General features: G+C 47.7%; 1 protein-coding gene across 5 annotated transcripts in view; it reads right to left on the minus strand.

Moving 5' to 3' along the window:
• USP28 (ubiquitin specific peptidase 28) overlaps nt 1-25,949 on the minus strand; it is a 427,404-nt gene that overhangs the window by 39,787 nt on the left and 361,668 nt on the right. For all 5 annotated transcript variants that reach the window (XR_011201488.1, XM_069224386.1, XM_069224385.1 and 2 more), the window contains one exon: nt 2,165-2,288. Coding sequence is in view for 4 of the 5 variants with exons in the window: in XM_069224386.1 (XP_069080487.1) it covers nt 2,165-2,288 (124 nt within the window). In the remaining variant the exon portion in view is untranslated. The remainder of the gene's footprint in view (nt 1-2,164; nt 2,289-25,949) is intronic.

Consider the following 25,949-nt stretch of genomic DNA (forward strand, 5'->3'; position numbering starts at 1 on the left):
GTACAGTAGCATAGAATGAAGGGGCGTAGAATGGGGGAGAGTGGAATAGAGTGGACTGGCATAGACTGAAGTGGACTAGAGTACAGTGATGTGGAGTGGTGTAGAATGGAGTGGCGCAGAATGGCAAATGGTGTTGTGGAGTGGTGTGGAGTTGCACTGAGCGGAGTGGCACTGTGTGGTGTGGAGCGGCAGCAGTGGAGTGGCATTATGTGGCGTGGAGTAGTACTGTATGGTGGTGAGTGAAGTGGCATTGTGTGGTATGGAATGTTGCCACTGAATTGCCCTATAGCACTTCAAAGCCTGGCCAGGGCAAGTAAGCGCTATGTAAATGCAATTATAATAAAATATGTTACCAATTATCTTGACCTTTGATCTATATAAACAACTGATCTATTTGATCCTATGCAGAAGCTTGTTACCATGTACAATGCATCTGTGAGAACTGGTTTGTTTACAAAAAAGTGCGTTTTAGACCAGGAGTGGCTAGTGAGTGAAAGAGCAACATATATCGTACCGGTTAGGGATAAAGGAGATGGAGCCAAGGGGCGGCACTGAAAGAAATAGTATCTCAATAAGCAGATGGACACTATTTAAGTTGAATCAATTTGGGCTTGGTTCATGCTCCACAGAAAGAAAACAAGGTGACACCCAGCATGCGTGGGCAAATTAGGAGGCAGCATAGAACAGTGACACTGAGGCCAACAAATAGTAAGAAATGGGCAGGGTCCAATCCCTTTAATGTAAGCAATACCCCTCGCACGTACAGCGTATGCGCTCTTCAGGCGAGACCTAACAAGTGAAATTTAGACAAAAAGCCTGACTAGTTTTATATGTAAGAACTTATCTTTATTTTGTTTTTAGTTTATTAGTAGTTTCAATTCTATTGTTTTTAACATGAAATCAAAAATGAACTGTTACCTTCAAGAATAGTATCAATCACTTGAGTAATAGTAATATGGCCCATAGAAATAAATATTTGAATAAAAATATAAACACTAGGAAACCTGTGTCTTGCTCTACAGCACAGACTTACTTACGGCTCAAAGTATAAAACTAACTTGCTCAAGTCAATTACTTGTATAATTCAGATTACAGACTCCAAGCTCATGAAAACATCATGTGCGAAAAGTAAGGATTCACGTGCTGCAGGATGAAACATAGATACAACAAGTTTTTGGCAGAAGGGTAAAAATCATGGTCAATTCAGGATCTGGACTGAATACACGTTCACACACTTTTTTTATTAGGAAAAAACAGCAACAGGTGGATGCCCTGCACACATGTTTGGAATGTGGGGTTTATAAACCTCTAGAAAATTTGCCTCTGTGCTTCCTAGAGAGAGAGAGAGAGAGAGTGTGCAGGCATTAACTTCAAAGAGGACTGCATTCCAACATGAATACATACTATGCTTCATCAGCATCCAGAATTGGAGCTCTAAGAAGACAAGGACAATGAACATGTGCCCAGCACCAATACTGCATAAAATTAATTACAGAATCCGATGGTCGAGTAACTTTGCTCTGAGCGAAACTGTAAATAATATGCACATGGTGAGGCACCATATCTTCGATGAGACCCCCCCTCAGCACTTTTGAAGATGTTTAAAGAAGCATGAAGAACTTGGATGAAGTGGAGAAAGGTAGAATGCAAAAGCCATTTCAGAATTAAAAAATAATATATTTATTTGCCAAAGAAATAGAATCTTGTTTGCTAGAGATACCGTCCATTATTTTACGGTGCCAGTGTATAAGCAACATACCTGTCAATTAAAAAATAAATTTCACAGTGTGACAAGGGGGCAGATCATCGTGCCAAGAGCTACTTAAGAGGCTCTTTGCTCCTCATCAAGTCCCCCAACTCCTTCCTCTCCAATAAACCCAAGGGGTCGTTGAGGCGGTCGCCGACGTCTTCGGTGTTTTCACACTTCTTAATAGACATTGCTGCTTACAGCCTCCACAGACAAGCTGGAAAGCCACTTTGGTTAGTGGTCTTTTCAGCTTGTCTTCCTTGCCACCCTGTGATTGCCGCTCCTCATTTGGTGACCAGTGAAGGGAGCTAAAATTGTGTGACACACAGTGGCACTGTGAGAGTTGGGGGGTCTGAAGCAAGTGTAGTTCTTGTATCGACACACACAGAGAGAGCATGGAGTTAAGCAAGCACTTACCAAGAGACACTTTCTTCTGTACAATGCAATGAGCGACTGCTCCACACCACGGCTTCGCCCCTGCTGGAGCAGGGTGGTGTTATTCTGGTAGGCATAGACTAAATATGTGAGAGCCTCCTGGAACCTGAAAAAACAGTGCATGCTTGGTCTTTAAAAATCCATTACTACCTTAGATCTTACATACTTCATTCTAAATAGTAGTCAACATAGATTTGATGTGAAACTTGTCCATAAATATGTCACATTCAGTAAAATTAAGCTTTTATGTAATAAAACATAACATATCGCATTTAAAATACATACAATAACTTCTAAACATGTACATACAAGATATGTAGTTTTACAAAGGGGGAGATAATAAAAACTTGAAGCCTAAAATTATTTTAGTGATGATTAAGTAATAGAGCCCAACAGAAATCTGTATTCCCTTAATCATTTCAGGTAACAAAAACATATACCGTTATCTCACCCATATGAGCAGCCAAACCCAACCAGGCGGTGTCCATAACTGTAGCCTTTGACTCCTGATTACAGAAGGGACAACCTTTTGAGAGAATGGTGGGGGAGGTACAACAAGTGGGATTAGCAACGACTCAGTAGAAGATCTCTCAACCAGTGAAGACATTTGTTTGATGCTAAAATCACAGCAGAGACCCTCACCCTCTCCATCTTCCACAGTGTGTGGCATAAAAAGCAGGCCGTCAAGCCCAAAAGGAGGAGGAACCTTCAAAACTGGAACAGGAGTATTAAGCATCAGATCCCATGAATTCTTGCATCCCCTAAGGCAGAGGAAAAGCACTCATGGAAGTAGTGTCTAGGATTAGTCCAATGAGGGGTGGGAATTATGCTAGCTGATGAAGAACCCCAGTCCGGTTGATGAAACAAGGCAAAATGGACCAACACAAGAGGAGGAGGAACCCTCTTCCAGCAGCCAATCGTCCAAGGAGAGAAATACATGAACTACTAAGCAGCACTTCATGGTGGAGGCAGTTCCGGATGAATGGTCACAAATGGAGGGCAAACCTTTGTAGACCAAACAAAGCCTATTCGTAGTGGTAGACTAGATTCCCACTGGCTCAGAAAATGGGAGCTAAACCCCTGTCCACCCATCAGAAGTTCAAAGTGGGGAGAGGGCAAACCAAAGTGTTAATGAGGTTGCAAAATCACATGAAGGGGGAACTGGTGTTGTTGCTGTTGATGTGCTCTAGATCAACCACTCCCACAAAAAAAAATTGCTGCAAGTATTGCACTTAATGGGGGGGCTGCCACTGGTGGGAAGGTTGCCCCCTGAACGAGCTACAGAAGTGGCAGTCCTGCTAGTGGAATGCCTTATGTGGAGGGCAGTCCCACAAAGCATGTTGTAGCGTGATTGTTCCTTGACGTCCTGCAAAGAGGACACTGCTTACTTGCTGAAGAGTCTCTCACCAAAGAGTATATGTATTAGAGTAGCCAGGGCTTTTCCAAAGAATCCAGTGAAGTCTATCTAGTTATCACAGAGAAAGGTGGGATACGTATATCAATTTTATAGACTACTCAATCCCTAAAGGTATTAAAGCTAAGAGGAAATGATACACACACGTTTTCAAGTCAGTAAATCTCACAAGCTGCCTAAACCAAGAAACATCAATGTTCAGGAGATGTCTAAGAAGTGGGTTGTGAATACCTCAGAAGAGCTCCATGTGGGACATCTGTGTACCAATTTGAAAGTCTCCAAGATTTCTCATTACTGGTGTAATTCAAAGTTAAGAGGCAGGGTGTAGAGACTATAGACATATAAATGTACATGGAGGAACCGTACTTGTGCAGTCCGAATTTTCCATCTTGCTTATTCCTATCGCTGCTCCTGCCTCACTACTTATCAGTATTTCTGCCACCCTATATTCAGTTCCTATCTGCGCTCACACTAATCCACATCCTATCTATAATGAGCTCTAAATGAACTGCGCCAGGCAATCATACGTAAAACTTTATACCGAGTGTGCCAGCACACATTAATAACTATTTTATGGAGTTTCTATGTAACATGTCAACACATTTCACTACCTTCATGTTTCAGATTCATCAAGACAAAACCACTAGGACTCTCTTTCCGGTGGATACTCTATATGAACACAGACTCCTCCCCTTAGACATATCCCCAGGCACCACACTTGATCCTGAAGATTTTTCAAGCTAGTCCATGTGCACCAGTAGGTGACGTTGTGCAGCTGCATGTCAACTCTACCCTAGAAGTGACCGCAAACACATATCACCCTCAGTATGCTGTAGAACATGTCACCTTCAGTAATGCCCTTTCCAGTGAATACTTTAACCGCAGATTACTCAACTTGTGACTATTCCCCAGGCATCAGGCAAGAGCTGAAAAACTTGACAGCAATTCTCCTGCAGGCCTGAAGGTTCCACTCTGTGGCTCTGCACTAATCTCCCTCCGGAAGAGACTAACAAGGCATCATATAAATTAGACCCAATGTGTGCTAACATCAGTTTCTTTTTGCTTGCTTAAATCGCAATCTGATGTAAAGCACATCAGCAAGTTGTTATGAGCAGTGTGCCGATCTCTATACTGGAATTGGAAGAGACAGTAAGGAAGCTGAGGTTACAGTATCCACTGAATACTAAAGAATGTTATTTGTAGCATGTAGTGCTGTAGATTCCCACCCTCTGCATAATCCTGCAGTGTAGTGTTGGGCTTGGATGTTTGCAACATGTTTTTTTTACCCCCTTCGCTGCCAGGCCTTTTCCCCCTCCTGTGCCGAGCCTTTTTTTTGGCTATTTGGGGCAGTTCGCGCTTAGGCCCTCATAACGTTTTGTTCACATAAGCTACCCACGCCAAATTTGCATCCTTTTTTTCCAACATCCTAGGGATTCTAGAGGTACCCAGACTTTGTGGGTTCCCCTGAAGGAGACCAAGAAATTAGCCAAAATACAGTGAATTTTTTTTTTTTTTTTTTTTAAAGAATGGGAAAAAGGGCTGCAGAAGGCAGCTTGTGTTTTTTTCCCTGAAAATGACATCAACAAAGGGCTTGCGGTGGCAAGAACACCATCTTCCCAGCTTTCAGGAACAGGCAGACTTGAATTGGAAAACCCAATTTATCAATACAATTTTGACATTTTACTAGGGCATGCCCCATTCTTACTATTTTTTGAGCTTTCAGCCTCCTTCCAGTTAGTGACCAAAATGGGTGAGAAACCAATGCCGGATTTCAGAAAAGTAGACAAAATTCTGAATTCAGCAAGGGGTCGTTTGTGTACATCCTACAAGTGTTTCCTACAGAAAATGACAGCTGAAATAAAAAAATATTGAAATTGAGGTGAAAAAAAACAGCCATTTTTCTCCACGTTTTACTCTGTAACTTTTTCCTGCGATGTCAGATTTTTTAAAGCAATATACCGTTACGTCAGCTGGACTCTTCTGGTTGCGGGGATATATAGGGCTTGTAGGTTCATCAAGAACTCTAGGTACCCAGAGCCAATAAATGAGATGCACCTTGCAATGGGTTTTTATTCTATACCGGGTATACAGCAATTCATTTGCTGAAATATAAAAAGTGAAAAATAGGTATCAAGAAAACCTTTGTATTTCCAAAATGGCCACAAGATAAGGTGTTGAGAAGCAGTGGTTATTTGCACATCTCTGAATTCCGGGGTGCCTGTGAGAAAGTAGCCTCTTTCTAGCCTTGTTACCCCCACTTTTGGCCTGTTTGTGAGTATATCTCAGGGTGTTCTTACTGTCTCACTGGGATCCTGCTAGCCAGGGCCCAGTGCTCCTAGTGAAAACCCTATGTTGTAAGTGTGGTTGTTGTGTCACTGAGATCCTGCTAGCCAGGACCCCAGTGCTTATAAGTTTGTGGCCTATATGTATGTGTTTCCTGTGTGATGCCTAATTGTCTCACTGAGGCTCTGCTAACCAGAACCTCAGTGGTTATGTTCTCTCTGCTTTACAAATTTGTCACTAACGGGCTGGTGACTACATTTACCAATTCACATTGGCATACTGGTACACCCATATAATTCCCTAGTATATGGTACTGAGGTACCCAGGGTATTGGGGTTCCAGGAGATCCCTATGGGCTGCAGCATTTCTTTTGCCACCCATAGGGAGCTCTGACAATTCTTACACAGGCCTGCCAGTGCAGCCTGAGTGAAATAACGTCCACGTTATTTCACAGCCATTTACCACTGCACTTAAGTAACTTATAAGTCACCTATATGTCTAACCTTCACCTGGTGAAGGTTGGGTGCAAAGTTACTTAGTGTGTGGGCACCCTGGCACTAGCCAAGGTGCCCCCACATCGTTCAGGGCAAATTCCCCGGACTTTGTGAGTGTGGGGACACCATTACACGCGTGCACTGTACATAGGTCACTACCTATGTACAGCGTCACAATGGTAACTCCAAACATGGCCATGTAACATGTCTAAGATCATGGAATTGTCACCCCAATGCCATTCTGGCATTGGGGGGGACAATTCCATGATCCCCCGAGTCTCTAGCACAGAACCCGGGTACTGCCAAACTGCCTTTCCGGGGTCTCCACTTCAGCTGCTGCTGCTGCCAACCCCTAAGACAGGTTTCTGCCCTCCTGGGGTCCAGGCAGCCCTGGCCCAGGAAGGCAGTACAAAGGACTTCCTATAAGAGAGGGTGTAACACCCTCTCCCTTTGGAAATAGGTGTGAAGGCTGGGGAGGAGTAGCCTCCCCCAGCCTCTGGAAATGCTTTGATGGGCACAGATGGTGCCCATCTCTGCATAAGCCAGTCTACACCGGTTCAGGGATCCCCCAGCCCTGCTCTGGCGCAAAACTGGACAAAGGAAAGGGGAGTGACCACTCTCCTGACCTGCACCTCCCAGGGGAGGTGACCAGAGCTCCTCCAGTGTGTCCCAAACCTCTGCCATCTTGGAAACAGAGGTGTTTGTGGCACACTGGACAGCTCTGAGTGGCCAGTGCCAGCAGGTGACATCAGAGGCTCCTTCTGATAGGCTCTTACCTCTCTTGGTAGACAATCCTCCTTCCTAGGTAGCCAAACCTCCTTTTCTGGCTATTTATGGTCTCTGCTTTGGGGATCTCACCAGATAACGAATGCAAGAGCTCACCAGAGTTCCTCTGCATCTCCCTCTTCACCTCCTGCCAAAGGATCGACCGCTGACTGCTCAGGATGCCGGCAAAACCGCAACAAAGTGGCCAGACGACTACTAGCAACCTTGTATCGCTTCATCCTGCCGGCTTTCTCGACTGTTTCCAGGTGGTGCATGCTCTGGGGGTAGCCTGCCTCCTTCTTGTACCAGGAGCTCTGGAGAAATCTCCAGTGGGTCGACGGAATCTTCCCCCTGCAACCGCAGGCACCAAAAGACTGCATCACTGGTCCTCTGGGTCCCCTCTCAGCACGACGAGCGTGGTCCCTGGAACTCAGCAACTCTGTCCACGTGACTCCCACAGTCCAGTGACTCTTCAGTCCAAGTTTGGTGGAGGTAAGTCCTTGGCTCCCCACGCTAGACTGCATTGCTGGGTACCGCGTGATTTGCAGCTGCTCCGGCTCCTGTGCACTCTTCCAGGATTTCCTTCGTGCACAGCCAAGCCTGGGTCCCCGGCACTCTAACCGGCAGTGCACAACCTTCTGAGTTGTCCTCCGGCGTCGTGGGACTCCCTTTTGTGACTTCGCATGGACTCCGGTTTACTCATCTTCCAAGTGCCTGTTCTGGTACTTCTGCGGGTGCTGCCTGCTTCTGGGAGGGCTCCCTGACTTGCTGGGTGCCCCCTCTGTCTCCTCATCCAAGTGGCGACATCCTGGTCCCTCCTGGGCCACAGCAGCATCCAAAAACCCTAACCGCGAACCTTGCAGCTAGCAAGGCTTGTTCGCGGTCTTTCTGCGTGGGAACACCTCTGCAAGCTTCTTCACGACGTGGGACATCCATCCTCCAAAGGGGAAGTTCCTAGTCCTCTTCGTTCTTGCAGAACACCAAGCTTCTTCCAACAGGTGGTAGCTTCCTTGCACCCTCAAGTTTGCATTTCTTGGGCTCCTGCCCACTCTCGACACTGTCGCGACTCTTGGACTTGGTCCCCTTTTCTTACAGGTACTCAGGTCCGGAAATCCACTGTTGTTGCATTGCTATTTTTCTAACCCTCACTGTTTTCTTACAGTCCCAGCGACCGTCATATTTTTATGAGGCCAATCTGCCCCCACGGGGGCAGAAACCACTAGACACCAGGGAGCTTTTTTTTGTTTTTTTTGTAAATTTCACGCAAGGGGAGCGACCCCTTGGGCAAGGGTCGCTCCCAGAGGCGGCATTTTTTTTAAAGGCCCTTTCTGCCCCCTCCCCCAGGGAGCGACCCTTGCCCAAGGGGTCGCTCCCTCATGCCAGGTCCAGGTATCCCCTCTTACTGAAGTGTAGGTAGTGTCTAGAAGCCAGGCTCTCTAGAGGTAGCTGTGGATGAGCAGCCAAGGCTTATCTAGGAGAGATGCAAAGCTCATGCAATACCACTATAGTGACAGAGCATTTACACACATGAAAAAAAACACACAGTGTTACAAAGATAAAGGTATTTTATTTTAGTGACAACATCAAAATTACTAAAAAGGCAATACTCCCTTAGTAGGTAAGTAAACACACTAACTATATACACCAGTAATCAGAAATAGGCATAGAAAAGGTTAGAAAACAGCAAATGTAGATAACCAATAGTGACCCTAGGGGGAGCCCAAATCATACAGTAAAAAAATGAAATGTAAGCGCAGGTAGGTAGAATAAGTAGAGGGGAGCTGGGGGTACTACAAAACCACAAAGGTAAGTAACACAATACCCCCCAGCGACCAGGAAAGGAGGAGTAAACAACTGAAATTTCCCCAAACCACCTAAAAGGAAGAAAAAGAAGAAAAGAAGACACCCAGACAAGACTGAAAGAAACCAGTGGTGGATTGCTGGAGAAGAAGACATGTGGAGAGAGGGGATCAAGTCCAAAAGTGTCAGTAGAGTCCAGGAGTAGGAGCTACTACCCACCCAACTGTACCTGCAGGAGTTGGTCGATGGTGATGATCAGGTCAGCCCTGCAGCCCTGGAGCCGGAGAAGAGTTCCTGAAGGTTTCAGAAGATGTCCCACAATGGAGTGAAGATTGCAGACTGGTGTCAGTGCAGGAATTCCACCAACAAGCCTTGGCAAAGGCAAATTCGCAGTCAGTGGAAAAGTGGAGCTGCTGGGGACCAGTAAGGCCCAGCAGGACTCAACCCAGGAGGGGGAGTCACAGGAGACCCACAGCGACACAGAGGACACACAGGAGCAGAGGCAGCACCCACATAAGTCCCACAGGATGGGGACACAGAAGTTGCAGAAGGAGCCCACGCAGCACTGCAGAAAGGAATGCCACTCCGCAGGAGAACCACGCAGAGGACTGTGCTACGGAGGAAGGAGTGCTGGGGACTGGAGCTACACGTCGTCTGAAGAACCCTTGGAGATAAAAACAAGCCTTGGCAGCTGCAAGAGACGCGGTGCACAGGGGTACTGTCCTGCGTGGGAAGGCAAGGGCTTACCTCCACCAAAGTTGGACAGCTGGCAGAGAGGACTAAGAGGACTACTCCGGACCACCTCCCGTGATGCTGGATCCACGCAATTCAGAATGAGAGGGGATCCATAAATCCAGTCGTCGTTGCAGCAGGTGCCTGTGGATGCAGGGGAGTAACTCCTTCACTCCAAGGGAGATTCCTTCTTCTTGTGCAGGCTGAAGAGTTGCTGTCTTCTGAGGACGCACAGCCGGGAAAATGTTGCAAAGCTGGCAGGAGTTGTGTAAACAAGGTTGCAGAAGAGTCTTCTTTGTGGTTTGAAGCGTTGTTTGTTCCTGGAGGGTTCTGTCGCAGTTCCAGTGGCCACAATTTGAAGTGGAGGTTGCAGAGGAATCCTGCTGGAATCTTGCAATACGAATCCGAGGACCCAACCAAAAGGAGAGACCATAAACAGCCCTGAAAGTGGGATTGGTCACCTAGCCAGGTAAGCATCTATCAGGAGGGGGCTCCGACATCACCTGCCTGGCTTGACCACTCAGATGACCCCAGAGTTCCCTGCCAACCTTGGAATCAAGATGGCAGAACCAAGGGACCCTCTGGAGGAGCTCTGAGTACCACCCTTGGGGTGGTGATGGACAGGGGAGTGGTCACTCCCCTTTCCATTGTACAGTTTCACGCCAAAGCAGGGATTGGGGGTCCATGATCCGGTGTGGACTGGTTTTTGCATGAAGGGCACAAAATGTGCCCTTCAAAGCATAACAGTGGCTTGGGGAGGCTACCCCTCCCAAGCCAGTCACACCTATTTCCAAAGGGAGATGGTGTTACCTCCCTCTCCAAAATGAAATCCCTTGTTCTGCCAGATCAAGCAGCAGGAGGGCAGGAACCTGTCTGAGGGGTGGCAGCAGCTTCACCTGCCCGGAAAACCCTGTAAGACTTGTGGTAGCAATGCTGGGGGTCCTCTAAGAAGCCCCCAGAGTGCATAGAATCATACTTCCAATACTTGCAACAGTATTGGGGTATGATTCCGATATGTTTGATACCAAATATGCCTAGGTTCGGAGTTACCATTATTTACCTGGACATAGGTAGTGACCTATGTCCAGTACACACATGAAATGGCGTCCCCACACTCACCAAGTTCAGGAAAATGGAGCTGGAGTTTGTGGGGGAATCTCTGCTGGTGAAGGGCTGCCCTCACACACAGATACGTGCACCCTGTCAGAGGGGTGACTTACAGTGATCTGGTGCAGTGACCTGGTAGTGAAAAGGGTGCATGCACCCTTTTATGCAGGCTGCAGTGCCAGGCCTGCAGAACACTTTGCACATGCTCCCTTTGGGTGGCACAATACATGCTGCTGCCCATAGGGAATCCCCTGGGTACCTAGGTACCATATACTAGGGATTTACATGGGACACCAGTATGCCAAATGTGAAGCGAGAACGATTTCAACAACCAAGTTTAAGAGGAGAGAGCATAATCACTGGGGTCCTGGTTAGCAGGATCCCTGTGAACACAGTTAAACACACTGACAAACAGGGAGAAAGTGGGGGTAACCAAGCTAGAAAGAGGCTATTTTCTTACATATTGGTTAAAAGGGCATGCCCATAAGTCTTGTGAGGATCACATTTAAGTTCTAGACAGGGGCAGGTGGAACTCTTGGTGGGATGGCTCTTTTTAGTCCTTCCATAAAAGCCCCGATGACATGCATTCTGAATAGTGAGTATTGTCTATTGTACTGCGATGTTTGCTACGTTCCCAGCCAAATGAAGGCATACAGCAGTGTAGTCTGTCTTTTGTAAATGAAGGAGATAGAAGACAGTGTCCTAGTCCGAGGGTGAAGGAGATCTAAGTGCTTTGAAATGCATCAATGGGCAAGCCTTTTAAACACAGAGGCATATTAAGCGCATACAGTGGATCTCCGTGCCTCCTTTACAATGTCCCTGTATTTCTGGGTAAGATTAAGTTTCCCAAACTCTAGGGATTCAGGAGCCATATCAATAGGTTGACCTGCCTTGTTTTCAGGTGCCTAACGTTGCCTTGGTTCTACGCAAGATGTTTCTGCCTGTTGAAAAGCTACTTATGAGGGACAACCTACATCTCAAGGAGTTTTAAGAACCAAAGCTGCCTGTCCCAGGTGGGGGCTACCAGGATAAGCGTAAGGGATATTTGCCAACGTTTCCTGACCACTTACAGCAGCATTGGGAGAGGGAAAAAAAAGCAAGCAAAGATCTCTGACTAGTTCATCCATACAGAACTGCCCATGGATGGAGTGTGTGGAAACTTAGAGGCAAAACTTTGGCATTTTGTGTTTTCTAAAGTGGTGAAGAGGTCTACGTTTGGGGGGCATCCCCAACAGTAGACATATGGGAAGTAGGACTTGGTGGTGGAGTTCTATCTCATGGTCTGATACGTCATTGTAGCAGGTTTGCAAAGTTGTTGTCCACCCCACTTGTGTAAAAAGTACATGGCAGTCATCCTGTCTCTTCTTATCAGGACTACTTTGCCCTGGATGAACTGGTAGAATGCTTTGAGGGCAAGCTAGATGGTTAGAAGTTGTGGGTGATAGATGTGAAGATCTCGCTGGTGAAGCAACACATACCTTAAGACTGTAATGTCTTGGAGATGCATACCTCATCTGATAAGTGAGGCATCTGTGGTAATGGTGAACTGAAGAGTGTGCCTGCCCTGCAACAGGTCGATGGTGTTCTATCACTGCTGAACAGCTATGAGTGCTGGCCTGTATTGACGCTAGATCTTCCCAACGACACTTCGCCTGTGACCATTGTGCTGAATGCACTCCTGCAGCAGACACAAGTAGCCTGCCATGGGGAACCATGGTTCTACAAGAGGCCATCATCCAGAGGATTTCTATCACTGTTCTGACTGGGTTGAACATGTGACTGTAAAAAAAAGGCAGTAGCTGTTCAAATGCCTGAAGCCTTTGCTGATTAAGGTAGACTTTGGAAGTGACTGATTTGAGGATAGATCCTAAAAAAAGGGCTGAGGCTGGAGACGTGATTGTGACATTTATGGTGAAATTCAAGCTCTGCAGAAAGGAAATGGCAGCCTGGGAGTGGGCTAGGCACTGCTTTCTGTTTGAGCCAATCGTCGAGTTAGGAAACATGTGAGTGCCCCCTTTCAGATTTGCATGGCTACCACTGAGAATCATTTGCTGAGCACCCTGAGGAGCTGTGGTAATTTCAAATAGTACCTGGCCACTTACCTCGATATGGAGGAAGAGGCGATGATCTGGATGGATAGGTATGTGGAAGCAGGCATCCTTCAGATCTAGTGCGGTCATGAAGCTGCCTTACTGCAGCTGTAGAATGACATTGTGTAGGGAAGTGATCGAAGAGGATGTACTTGTTAGGGTGATTATGTCTAGTATTGAAACACATGCCACAAACACAATGTTACAGAAGGTAAGTAACTTGTTCTTCTGATGGATACTTCTAACTGCAGATTCCTCACCATGTGAATAGATAAAAAAAATATTACCTCCGAAGGTGCTGGGTTTATGAAATAGTTCAGACTAAAAGTAAAGCAAAACCAACCCATAGAATGCCCATCTTGAAGGACCAGACTGTCAAGACAGAAGTGCTTTATGAACGTCTGCAATATAACTCATGAAGCATCCTGACATTTGTCCAGGAAAGGTACTGTACAGGCCAACGCAGTAGCAGCAGCCTTGGATAAAGTGAATGGGCTCTATTCATCAGGAGGTTGCTTCTTAGCTACTATATGACAGATTGTAATCCAGATGACTATGCATCTATAGATGGTTCTTTTCTTCACTGCCTTGCCTTTCTTTGCCACTGAGAAACCTACAAAACTGATAATCCATCAAATGGTCTCTGGTGTAATCAAAGTAGAAACCAACGGTTGTTTTAGGAGCCAATCAATGGATTATCTACTGTTCCTTCGAGGGATGAGGCCGGGCAGAGATTATTGTAAAGGCGATTGCATCCCCAACATGAAAAGATGTCACTACTTTCAGCTGAAAAGCAGCTCAGGCCCTTAACAGCAGTTTGTCTGCACAAACAGCTGTGTAAGGTAGCTGGATCGAGAGTGCCTGAAGTTTACTCATGTGATGACTCAATATGAATGCGACTAAAAAAAAAAATATATATATATTTTCTGTGTCAAGATGTGGAGAGGAAAACTATGCATTGCCTCAAAAAAGATACACATTTGAAATGTGAAAAACACATTCCCACTATAGCATCCCAAAGGGCTTCAGAAAAAATGTGTTGCAAACCAATAAAAGAAAAATCTTGTATTCACCGAACAACGAGGGCTGACCACAGTCCTCTGATCTCCAGCTCTCTCAGATGGTCTCCCTTAGCCAGAAGTGATGGGTCTTCCATCACCGCCATCTCTGGGTGGGATGCGGAGAGAGGTTTGCTGCTGGTCTAACTGCAGCAGATCAGCCACATCTGTTGTCTCCAAAGCTTTGATGTAACCTGATAGGTTCTCCTCGTGTTGTTACAATTGGGACTTTTGTTCCCACTGCACAGGCTGCATATGCCACCTGGGATGGTCAACAGCAGAATGCAGAAGGCTAAAAGGCCCAGAAGCCTTAAATCCGCTCTCACTGAGACCCAGGACTGAGGCTTTAACATCAGGACCATAACACCAATGTCCTGGATTTTTCTCTTTGGCGGAAAGGAAAACAATGGCACTATATCCAGGACAGCTCCAATGAATTGAATCATCTACAAAGGGGTCAGGTGCGACCTCCAAACACTGATAGAGAACCGCAACAATGTTTGAAGATTTGTGTTGACTGAAGGAGGACTACAACTGCCTAGGGCGAGTTAGTTTTCAACTGCCAAAGGTGTGCTGTAAGCACCTTCACTTTGGTGAACACTACTGCATGGCGCTGGTGAGGTCAATAGGGAGCACTGCAAACTGAAAATGCTTTTGGCCTTACTTTGAACCAATGATCAGACCTGTCGGCCTGCAGGACAGACTATGGAAATAAGTGTTCTGTAGGCTCAACGCTATCATCAAGTCTCTGAATTCAGGGCAGATAGAATCTAGCCCAGTGTGAGCATCTTTCATTTGTGCTTTTGCAGGAAGGTGTTAACAGGTAGAAGGTCTAAAAGAGGATGAAAGCCTCCGTCCTTCTTCACACAAGGCTGTACTGTGGAAAAACACCAGTTCTTACTTCTGGGTCTGGAACTTCCTCTATGCCACCTTGGCTCAGGAGACCTACACTTCCTGCCACAAAACGGACACATGGACCCCCGTTGGCAGTCCTGATAGTGGAAGAAGGTGCAGCAGGATAGAAATACATGAAAGGGCGCAACCCACTGGACAATTTGGAGGACCCATTTGTTGGTAGAGATGTCTTGCCAGCCCTGACGAAAATGGCTGACCCTCTCATTTATAGAGCAGCTATGTGCTGCAAAGGACACTTTAAAGCGGTTTGGAGGTTGTTTCTGGAAGCACAGGGAACTTATCTGAGCATTTTCCTTGATGTTCCAAATGTTGCCTCTGAGGTGTGCAGGCACGGCCTGAAAAGGACCGTGGAGCTTGTTGCACTGGCAGTGGAGCCTGGTGTTATCTATAGTCCAAACATATGGCATATCAAGGAAAGGGCAGAAATTGTCAGGGAACAGGTTGAAAGGCGTGAAGAGATCCAATGAGCGCACTGTGGTGAAACTCTTCAAACTGTTCGAGGGCTGAGTCTGCCTTCTCACCTAAGATGTGAGAGCCATCCAATGGCATAGCCATCAAGGATGCTTGGACATCCCCGGAGAAGCCCGTGGACCTCCTTCAAGCCTGGCGCCAGGTCTCCACGCTCGTGTCAATTGCCGACATAAGCAGCCAGGCAGATCCAGGCTAGGCAACAAATTTAGCAACACCAAGGCCATCCTGAAATAGTGGGTTAAATACACCTGTAACTCATTAACAACCACCGGTAAGATCTGACCAACCATGTCCCATAGAGCAACGGTTTAGCTTCCAAGGAAGCAAGTGGCGTTTATTGAACAGTGGGATAGAATGCCGGAGGAAAACCTACACTTGGCAAATGCTTCCATATGCTTGGATTCACAGGCAGGAGAAGTAGCACAAAAGGCAGTGGGATTCACTTTGCTGGTGGATGCAAGCACGGCCAAGCTCTTTGGAGTTTATGTATATACAAGTTAGGGTCTCATGGAGTTGGTCTTGGCGACAAGCGATCTATCTCTTGATCGGAGAGCCAGAACATGGTTTTCTCCAAATGCCGTAAGTGTATCCCTAAGGGCTTCATTAAACGGCAGAAGAGGTTTGATAGGTGCCTAGCCAGACTGATGAACCTCTGCAAAATGTTCGTTTTGAAAGACAAGTTACTTACCATTGGCAACCTTATCTGGTAGAGACAATATCTAGTTGAAGATTCCATACCTTAGAATTACTTCCAGGCATCAGTCTGGGTCCGGAGATTTTTCTTGAGCTGTTAAGTGGTGATCAGTATAGGGAAAGGTGCGGAAGACATTGTGACGCGAAGGGTTAATTAGCTTGAGCAGTGTAGATGAGCGAAACCCCCGAACAACGTGGAAAAGTTCATGATATTATTTTCAAGCTTCTTTGTGCAGGAAACTCTGTCTCAACCTTGAGAACGAGAGTACAGGGAGAAGATGGAATGAAAACAAAGGCTGGGGAAGGGCAGAGCAGCCAAGAGACAAGTACTGATAAAATAGCTAGAAAATGCCAGAAAGAGATAGAATCCAAGCTTCGAGTTATTTAAGCACTGAAGTGCGGGTGAGGGATTTGAAGCTCACAGATGGGGTTGTGAAAGCTGCCATGGCCCAGCGCTGCCTCCCTGTTTTGCTGTTCAGAGACCGTGACGCTTGAGGGAGAGAGAGGTCCAAGCAGGCGGTAGAGGGCTTTCCAGCATTTCATGGACTAAGTTAAGTTCCACACAAGGATGAAAGGCCTTTGTTCTCTGTTCTATTTTTATGATTGATTATTATGCTTGCACTGTGTTTATAATCTGAAGTATTCAGCTCGTTTATATTTTGCTTTCTGAACATCGTAGTGTGAGCTTGCTGCAGTAATTGAAACATGCATTTTGGTGTGTAGTAAATCAAAGCCTATCTAAAGTATTCAACTCGTTTATATTTTGCTTCCTGAACATCGTAGTGTGATGCATTTTGGTATACAGTTAATCAAAGCTTATATCTGTCAATGAACTCTTTGCTTATATATATGCATAGATGCTCTTTGTAGTATACTCATATATAAATAGATGCTTTTCATTGCTATTCTTATTCTACTATTGTTGATGTGCTAAATACATATATTCACCTGAAATTCTAGTAAAGCTAAATTGTATTCATAATTGGCGTGTGGTCCTTCATTGAGCGTCCTTATTGACTTTTACCGAACAGGTGTCAACCAGTCACCTGGATAAGACAGGTGGCATCGTTCGGTTCCGCGTCCGTCATCATCCACGCGGGATATGACGTCACGGGTCCTATATAGGCGCCACCCTGGCTTGCCGACGCCTAACAGATGTCAAGGACAAACTCTGCATACTTACGCAGTAGTCACAGCTTTAGCTCTGGTAAAATGAGCAAGCAAACCCTCACGGAGTTGCTTCTTAGCCAGTGTGTAGCACATTTTAATGCAGAGTGTGACCTATCTGGAGATGGTTCTCTTCTGCACTGCCGGCCTTTTTTTTTTTTTTTTCAGCACGCACCTAACCAACAAAGAGTTGATCAGCCTCCCGGAACTCTTTGATACGATCAAGGTAGAATGCCAATGCTCTTTTTAGTTCCAGGCTATGGAGCCTCTTCTCTTCTTTAGAAAGATGTGGTGTGGGTAAAAAGTAGGCAAGATGATGGATTAGTGTGTATGGAAGGGTGTAACCACTTTAGGCGAAATGGAAGCCATAGTGCAAAGGATGACTTTGCCAGGATAGATAGAAAAGTAGGGCGGCTTAAATGACAATGCTTGTACTCGCTCACCCTAGAGCTCCAACATGAAATACCGCTGATATTGCGCATTCTCTGCAGAGGCGAACAGTTCTAACCAAAGCTCTCCCCACTGCTGAAAGAGACCTTGCACCACCTCGGATTGGAGACGCCAGGTTAATGTGGAGTCCAGACTCCTCCAGAGACCACATACCTCTGATCTTCACCTCTGCCAGACGAATGCCCCATCCCAGAAGTGAAGTATCTGTCATTACTGTCAGATCTGGTTGGGGAAGAGAGAGGATCTGCCTCTGCCCCAAACAAGATTTGCTAACCACCGCTGCAAATCTTGTGCAGTTCCCTCTGAGATCTGGACCATGGTGGTGAGATTCCCCTAATGCTGCACCCACTGGAACTTCAGGTCCCACTGCAGACCTTGCATAAGCCATCGAGCATGTGTCAACAACAGGAGGCCATGAGGCACAGCAGCATCAGTCATTCTCACTGTAATCCAGAATAGAGGCTGAAATGTCGGTGTCATAGCCTGAATATCCTGGACTCTCCACTCGGGAGGATTAGCCCGAAACTGCACCATATACAGAACAGCTCCAATAAAAGGGAGCACCTGAGAGGGAGTCAGGTGTGACTTTGGCATGTTTATAGTGAACCTCAACGAATGCAGGAGGTCTGCCGTAGTCTGGAGGTGAGAGATGACAGCTTGAGGTAAGCCGGCCTTCAACATCCAGTCATCGAGATAAGGGAAGACTGAAACCCATGATCTGTGCAGATGAGCTGCGACCACCGCCATCATGTTGGGGCGCACTAAGGGGTGCTGCTAAGGCCAAGGGGGAGTGTGTGTGTTTGTGTGTGTGGGGGGAGGGAGGGGGAGCAGTGAACTGAAAGTGGTTCTGGCCTACTGTGAACCACAAGTACAATCGGTGGGAAGCAGAACAGGAATACAGAAATAAGTGCCCCGCGAGTCCAACACTTCCATCCAGTCTCCCAGGTCCAGAGTAGAAAGAACCTAAGCCAGAGTGAACATTTTGAACTTCTTCTTGAGGAAGAGGTTGAGAGACCGAATGTAGGAAAGTACCACTGTTGACATGGATAGCCCCCCCCCCACACATACCTTTTGCCTAGTATTGTTGGCAATTTTGATTGAAAGTGGGCTGGGACTCTGCTAACCAGGCCCCTACCCCAGTGTTATTTCCCTAGAACTGTACCATTGTTTCCACAATTGGCACAACCCTGGCACATCATAAGTCCCTTGTAAAAGGTACCTATGGTACCAGTGGCCCTGTGGCCAGGGAAGGTCTTTAAGGGCTGTAGCATGTATTATGTCACCCTAGGGGACCCCACACCAAGCACATACACTGCAGCATGTGTGTGTGCTGGTGAGGAGAAAAAGACAAAGTTGACATGGCACTCCTCTTAGGGTGCCATGCCCTCAAATCACTGCCTGTGGCATTAAGTCACCCCTCTAGCAGGCCTTACAGTCCTGAGGCAGGGTGCACTATACCACATGTGAGGGCATAGCTGCATGAGCAATATGCCCCTACAGTGTCTAAGTCCATTCTTAGACATTGTAAATGCAGTGTAGCCATACTGAGTATATGGTCTGGGAGTTTGTCATTACAAACTCCACAGCTCCATAATGGCTTCACTGAATACTGGGAAGTTTGGTATCAAACTTCTCAGCACAATAAACCCACACTGATGCCAGTGTGAGATTTATTGAAAAATGCACACAGAGAGCATCTTACAGATGCCCCCTGTATGTTAGCCAAACTGATAGTGCAGGACTGACCGCTCAGTGCCAGCCTGCCACTTTCAGACAAGTTTCTGATGACATGGGCAAGTGCCTTTTTGCACTCTGTGGTCAGAAACAAAGCCTGTACTGCGTGGAGGTGCCTCACACCTCCCCCTACAGGAACTGTAACACCTGGTGGTTAGCCTCAAAGGTTCAAGCCTCGGATTACAGTGCCGCAGGGCACTCCAGCTAGCGGAGATGCCTGTCCCCGGATAAAGCCCCACTTTTGGCAGCAAGTCTGGTGGGAAAATTAGGGAAAACAGGGAGGAGTGACAACCCCAGCCAGGACCACCCCTAAGGTGGCCAGAGCTGAGGTGACCCCCTCCCGCAGAATCCTCCATCTTGATTTGGAGGACAGGGACCAATAGGATTAGGTTTGGGCCCCCTTCCCAAAGGGAGTGGACACAAGAAGGGTGTAGCCACCCTCAGGGACAGTAGCCATTGGCTACTGTCCTCTGATCCCCAAAAACGCCCCTAAATCCAGGATTTAAGAGCCTCCCTGAACCCCACACACCATATTCCTGGCGACCTAACAAGAAGGACTGCTAAGCTGAAACTCCCAGCAGAGATGAAGGAAGACAACAACTGCTTTGGCCCCAGCCCTACCAGCCTGTCTCCTGCTTCAAAGAACCTGCAAAGGGCCAGCGACACGTCCAGCGGGACCAGCAACCTCTGCCAAACTCCAGAAGACTGCCCTGCACCCAAAAGGACCAAGAACTCCAGAGGACAGCAGCTCTGTCAAAGAGAACCTCTTAGGCACACTTCACTCCGGATGTGTGAGTCTTGACCCCTGTGCACCCAACGCCCACAGATGGTGTCCAGGTGTTCCACCCAGCAAGAGAGGCGCCCCAGGCGGTTGCGAGGAAGTGCCCACCCTGGGTTGACCTCTCCACCCCTCCACGACGACGCCTGCAGAGGGAAACCCGAGGACCCCCCTGACCGCGAAGCAACAGATGAAGATATCCGATGCCTAAAGACACACTGTACCTGCAGCCCCCAGGCCTTGGAGAACCTGAAGTCCGGTGCCTCTACGTTCAGCAGGTGGCCCTCCTTCCTGTCCAACCGGTGGTGTGCCCGAGACACCCCCATGGACATCGCCTGCAGCCACTGAGTGACCCCCGGTGTCTCCTCATAAACCAGCATTGAAAACCCGACATCCTGTTTGCACCCTGCATCTGGACACCCCTGTGCTGCTGAGGGTGTGTGTTTGGTGCCTACTTGTGGCCCCTTCATTGCTGTTCTAAACCCCCCTCTCAGCTGCCCTCTGAGCCGCCGGTACCTACCTGCAGACAGGCCTGATTCAGAGTACCCCCTGTCTCCAGAGGAGCCCACGTTAAAATTGCTCAACTTTGACCTCTGCACCTGGCCAGCCCCATGATGCTGGTGGTGGGTGTTTGGGGTTAACTTGAACCCCAACCGGTGGACTTCCTAAAATCCGGAAACTGAAACTGTAAGTGTTGAATTTACCTGTAAGATAATCTAACATTTCGTCCCCCTAGGAACTGTTTCTGAAAATTGTACTGTGTTCATTTTTAAAACAGATTATTGCCAATAATTCAAAAACTGTATTAGTTACCTATTGCAAACAAAGTACTGTTGATACCTGTGTGAAATACGAAACCTTTAAGGTACTTACCTGCAACTTGAATCTTGTGGTTCTAAAAATAAATTAAGGAAATATATTTTTGCTATATAAAAACCATTGGTCTGGAGCGAAGTCACTGAGTGTGTGCTTCTTATATTGTCTGTGTGTGTACAACTGCTTTGCACTACCCTCTGATAAGCCTAGCTGCTCGACCACATTACCACAAAAGAAAGCATTAGTGTTATCTACTTTAGCCTCTGTTAAGCCTCTGGGGATCCCCTGGACTCTGTGCACACTATATCTCACTTTGATATAGTATATACAGAGCCAGCTTCCTACACCGAATGTCTAGGACAGGATGTAGGCCCTTGTCCTCTCTGGGTACCAATAAGTAGCAGAAATAGCAACCAGGACCTACTCCTGGCACAGAAACCCTCTCTATGGCTCCCTCGACCAACAGAGTCGTCACTTCCTCTTGGAGAAGTGCCATACGATTGTAGGATGGTGACATGGATGAAGGGGTAGTTTTGAAGGGGAGGGGGTAGCCCCTTTGGAGTACCTGTGCAAAAACAACAGATGATGGACGAATGCAGAGCAAATCAAGCATTCACCCCCAGTCACAGATATGGGTTTAATCCGTCACTTTTTTTGCTTGCCATGCCATTCCAGTTTGGACCTGGCCATATGCAAATCAGTCTTGACCTTGACCCATGGGAACAGTCCAGCCCGAATGGTCAGGCCAGGTCTTTCCTGGACCAGAAACAAGCATCCTGGGACCGGTTTCAGTGGATCACCCTTCGTCAGCCAGGCTAGCTTGAATCTGGTGGCATAGCAAGCACGGAACCCACGTCTGGGCATACCCTTCCCACTTGGGGCAACAAATGCAAATGCAAAAAAAACTGGGGGAGAATGTTTGATTGGTTCAGCATGCCATCCATCATTTGTGTTTGCTTGCTTTTGGACTAACAGCAAAATCCACCTGTCTTATGTGATGGAGGATCCTGTCTTCAAATGGTCTGTGTTGGGTAAGAATATAGACTAGGAAGGTAGGGCGGCAGCAGCTGAGGAGGCGAAGGGTTTGGATGACCTAGCTCTTGGGGGTGGAGTGTTGCATAAGGAAACTTGGGTCTCCAGGAGCAGGACTATGGCGGTGGGCAACTGTCCTGTTCAAAGGAGCCCCTGTACTGGGTTTGCACCAGGTACCCAGTAGGACAAATCTGTAAGAGCTTTATTGAAGTGAGCAGGGGCTCGGAGGATGAAGCTCAAGGTTGAAGGACCTATGTCAGGAGGTTAGTCTTGACTGCCACAGAAGTCAACTCAAGGTCCAGCACATCAGACGCTCTTTGCGCCACCATAGAATAGAAGGCTCCCTCCTCCGTAACCACAGAAGGGGGAGAGAGCATGCCTGTATCCGGTAAGGTATTCAGTGCACTGGCTTCACCCAAGTCCATACGTCAGTCCATCAGATCTCGGAGGTGGTATTCCAAAGGGTCCTGTGACCCCTCCCATTCCTCACCCTAACCTAGCTCAAAAGAAGTGGGCTCAGGCTCTGACAAAGGAGGCATGGATCCTGTTGGAGCTAGAGTCCATCCGGCTCCGTGTCAGAGCCGGCAGTGAAAGTGAGGCCAGCACCACCCTGGGGCACGGCCAGTGCGGGAGCATCGACGTCAGGCCGGTGAAGTTGGCCGGTGAAGTTCGAGGTGGTATGGCTAACTCGAGTCTGGATCTAGGAATGGATCCATGAGTGCCCGTCAGAGCTGAGGCTGAAGATGCCCGTACTGAACCAAAAAGGGTTCCTTACGCTGGGAGCCTGAAGGCACACCAGCGGTGTTGGGCTGCCCAAAAATGAGGCGCATGGTTCATCGAACTCCTTAAGCTGGGCAGATGTTGCTCCTGCTAACTCAGGAGGTGCAGAGTCGAACCAGACGCAGGCTCCTCAGAGGGAGGCCTAAATCGATGACGCTCCCTCGTCGGCCAATGGACAGGGTAATGTCAAATAACATTTCGACTTCTTCTTATGCCTAGCCTTATTCCGAGGACTTGGAGTGGGATGACGAAGAGGGGGAACTCCACAACTGATCCCGAGACCTTCCTCTCGATAGAGACCGGGACTTAATGCGGAGCTGGGTGCTGGGTCACCAGCAAGAGGGACTCAATCAATCAATCAGTAATTTGTTAAGCGTGCTACTCACCCGGTAGGGTCTCAAGGCGCTAGGTGGGGGTGTAGGGAGTGCTACTGCTCGAAGAGCCAGGTCTTGAGGTGCTTCCAGAAGGTCAGGAGGTCCTGGGTCAGACGTAGGTTGACGGGGAGTGAGTTCCAGGTTTTGGCGGCAAGGTGGGAGAAGGATCTGCTGCCGGTTGCAGTTCGGTGGACGCGGGGGACGGTGGCGAGGTCGAGGTTGGCGGAGGGGAGCTGGCTTGTTGGGATGTAGAAGTTGAGACGCTCGTTGAGGTAGGCAGGTCCAGCGTCGTGGAGAGCCTTGTGAGCGTGGATCAGGAGTTTAAAGATGATCCTTTTGTTGAGGGGGAGCCAGTGGAGGTCTCTGAGGTGGGCTGAGATGTGTTAGTGCGAGGGAGGTTGAGGATGAGTCGTGCTGAGGCATTCTGGATACGCTGGAGTTTTCTCAGGAGCTTGGCCGTTGTTCCCACGTAGAGTGCGTTACCGTAGTCCAGTCTGCTGCTGATGAGGGCGTGGGTGACCGTTCTTCTGGTGTCAATGGGGATCCATCTAAAGGTCTTGCAAAGCATACGAAGGGTGTTAAAGCATGAGGATGAGATGGCGCTGACTTGCTGGGTCATAGTGAGCGATGAGTCCAATAGGAAGCCGAGGTTGCGTGCATGGGGGGCGTTGAGGCGGCTCCCAGAGTGACAGGCCACCAGGAGTTGTCCCATGCTGCTTTGTTGGAGCCGAAGATGATGATATCGATCTTCTCCGAGTTCAGTTTGAGGCGGCTTGGCTACATCCAGTTGGCGATGGCGTGAAGTCCGACGTGGAGGTTGGCCTTGGCAGTTGCGGGGTCCTTCGTGAGCGAGAGTATCAGCTGAGTGTCGCACGCGTAGGAGACGATGTTGAGGCTGTGGGATCGAACGATGTTGGCGAGTAGTGCCATGTAGACATTGAAGAGGGTGGGGTTGAGTGAGGATCCCTGGGGGACTCTGCAGATGGTCTAGGTGCTTTTGACAGGAAAGCCTTCAGATTCATGGCCTGGCACTTGGAGCACGACTTCAGGTTGTGGTCACGCTCCAGACACCAAGGCACATGAGGTGTGGATCTATCATGGACCTTGCCCGATGACAGGTCCTGCAGGGCTTGAACCCAGTCTTCTGTGAAGACATCCCTCAACGCACCAGGAGTAGATTTACCCAAAAAGCTTGACAAAAAGTCGAAAAGACCAGTCAAAAAGTGACTGGAAATAGCTCCTTCTTTGGATCAGTGCTGGCTGGCGTGGAAAGAAAAGAACACGTTGGTGTGCCAAAGGGGTGCCTACATAGGACCTTGAGACTTCATATCTTGCGTGGATGGTGACGTCATACCCGGCGTGGAAGACACCGAAGACAGTTGCGGAGCCAATCAATACCACCCAACAGCATGCAGGGGTACTGCTCGTGAAAAATCTCAAAATCCAGACTGACACCTAGGGGAAATTCGAAGGTAAGAAATCTGCAACTAGATGACTTTCAGATTTCCTTAGTTAGGAGTTGAAGGTCAAGGACTCCTAGATCTTGATTGATCACTACCACAAATGATGCACTCCTCTCCATGGCTGGACCAGGAGGGGAAACAAATCCATTGCCTGGGGAGGTGTCCTAAGCACTGCAATCTTGTAGCTCTTCATATCAGTTTTCATCTTCATATTTTGAGACAAATTTATCCCAGTCATCACCAAAACATGGAGATTTGATCTAAATTTGAGACAAAAATTTTATATGGTGTCTGTGCATAACTGTGTGGTAAAGGCAGTATGTTGAAGTCAGAAGGATTGCCAACTGGGGCAGCACAATGAGACAAGTTTGGCTCCGAATCAGAAAACACAATATGGTGTGGAATCTCCTCTGGTGCCTTCGAAGGGACCAGCACAGATTGTGGCACTGGAACAAAGCTGGTGCAGAACCTGAAGCAGATTCCAGAGACAGAAGCAAACTTTCCGATGGTAGGCCAATTAGAGGCTCACTCGGATCCGTGAGGCCCAAAGGTGCACCATAGGGAGCCGGAAGCATGCCAAAAACGCTTGGCATGACCAACTAAACACCTTGATTTGCTACAACGTGACTGACTTACTTGAAATCGCAGGGTGCATCAGAACCAGACTCTGTATTAGCTTCTCAGGAGATCGGAAGCAAGAACATGTGGCACGGGACTCCTTCGCGCCTTCTGTGAAGATCAAGAATAGTAAGAAGGGGCTGATTCCTGCTTAGACTTCTTGTGATTCTTCTTCAACTTACCTGAAGGCTTCGACCATGTCGAATACCTATAGCAGGAATTGGACCTTGCTCTTGATTTCGACCAGGTGCAGCGAGGAGTCATGCAGTGTCTTTAAGTCCAGAGCTCTGAAATCTTTAAGGACTTTGGATTCATATAGGTAAAACCAACACAGATGAGTCGTGTTCCTACACCAGACACACTTTGTCACAGACATTAGTTTGAGACAGTCCCTACAAGGATTAAACTATTTCCCTTGCACACTGGAAAAATATAGTTAAGAAAATATTAAGGAAAATTCGAAGTAGAGATTAAAGGTGTAGAGCTTCTAGTCACAGGTTCCTCACCTTCAGAACAGATACCAAAGCAGTACCTCCCAAGGCAGTGGGTCTGTGCAATGGTTCACACCAAAATGACCTTCTTGTCTGACTTGGCTTTCAAAGTAGCAGTGGTTTCTGAAGGTGTGCACCGATGCCCACATTGCACCCTGACAGATACCCAGGACAGGTATTCCTTGTTCTAATGAAGTGGTAGCAGCTTTGGGCCTTGTCGAATGGGCCCTAACCACTTCTTG

Source organism: Pleurodeles waltl, chromosome 3_1, assembly GCF_031143425.1.
Source record: "Pleurodeles waltl isolate 20211129_DDA chromosome 3_1, aPleWal1.hap1.20221129, whole genome shotgun sequence".
Classification (NCBI taxonomy): domain Eukaryota; kingdom Metazoa; phylum Chordata; class Amphibia; order Caudata; family Salamandridae; genus Pleurodeles; species Pleurodeles waltl.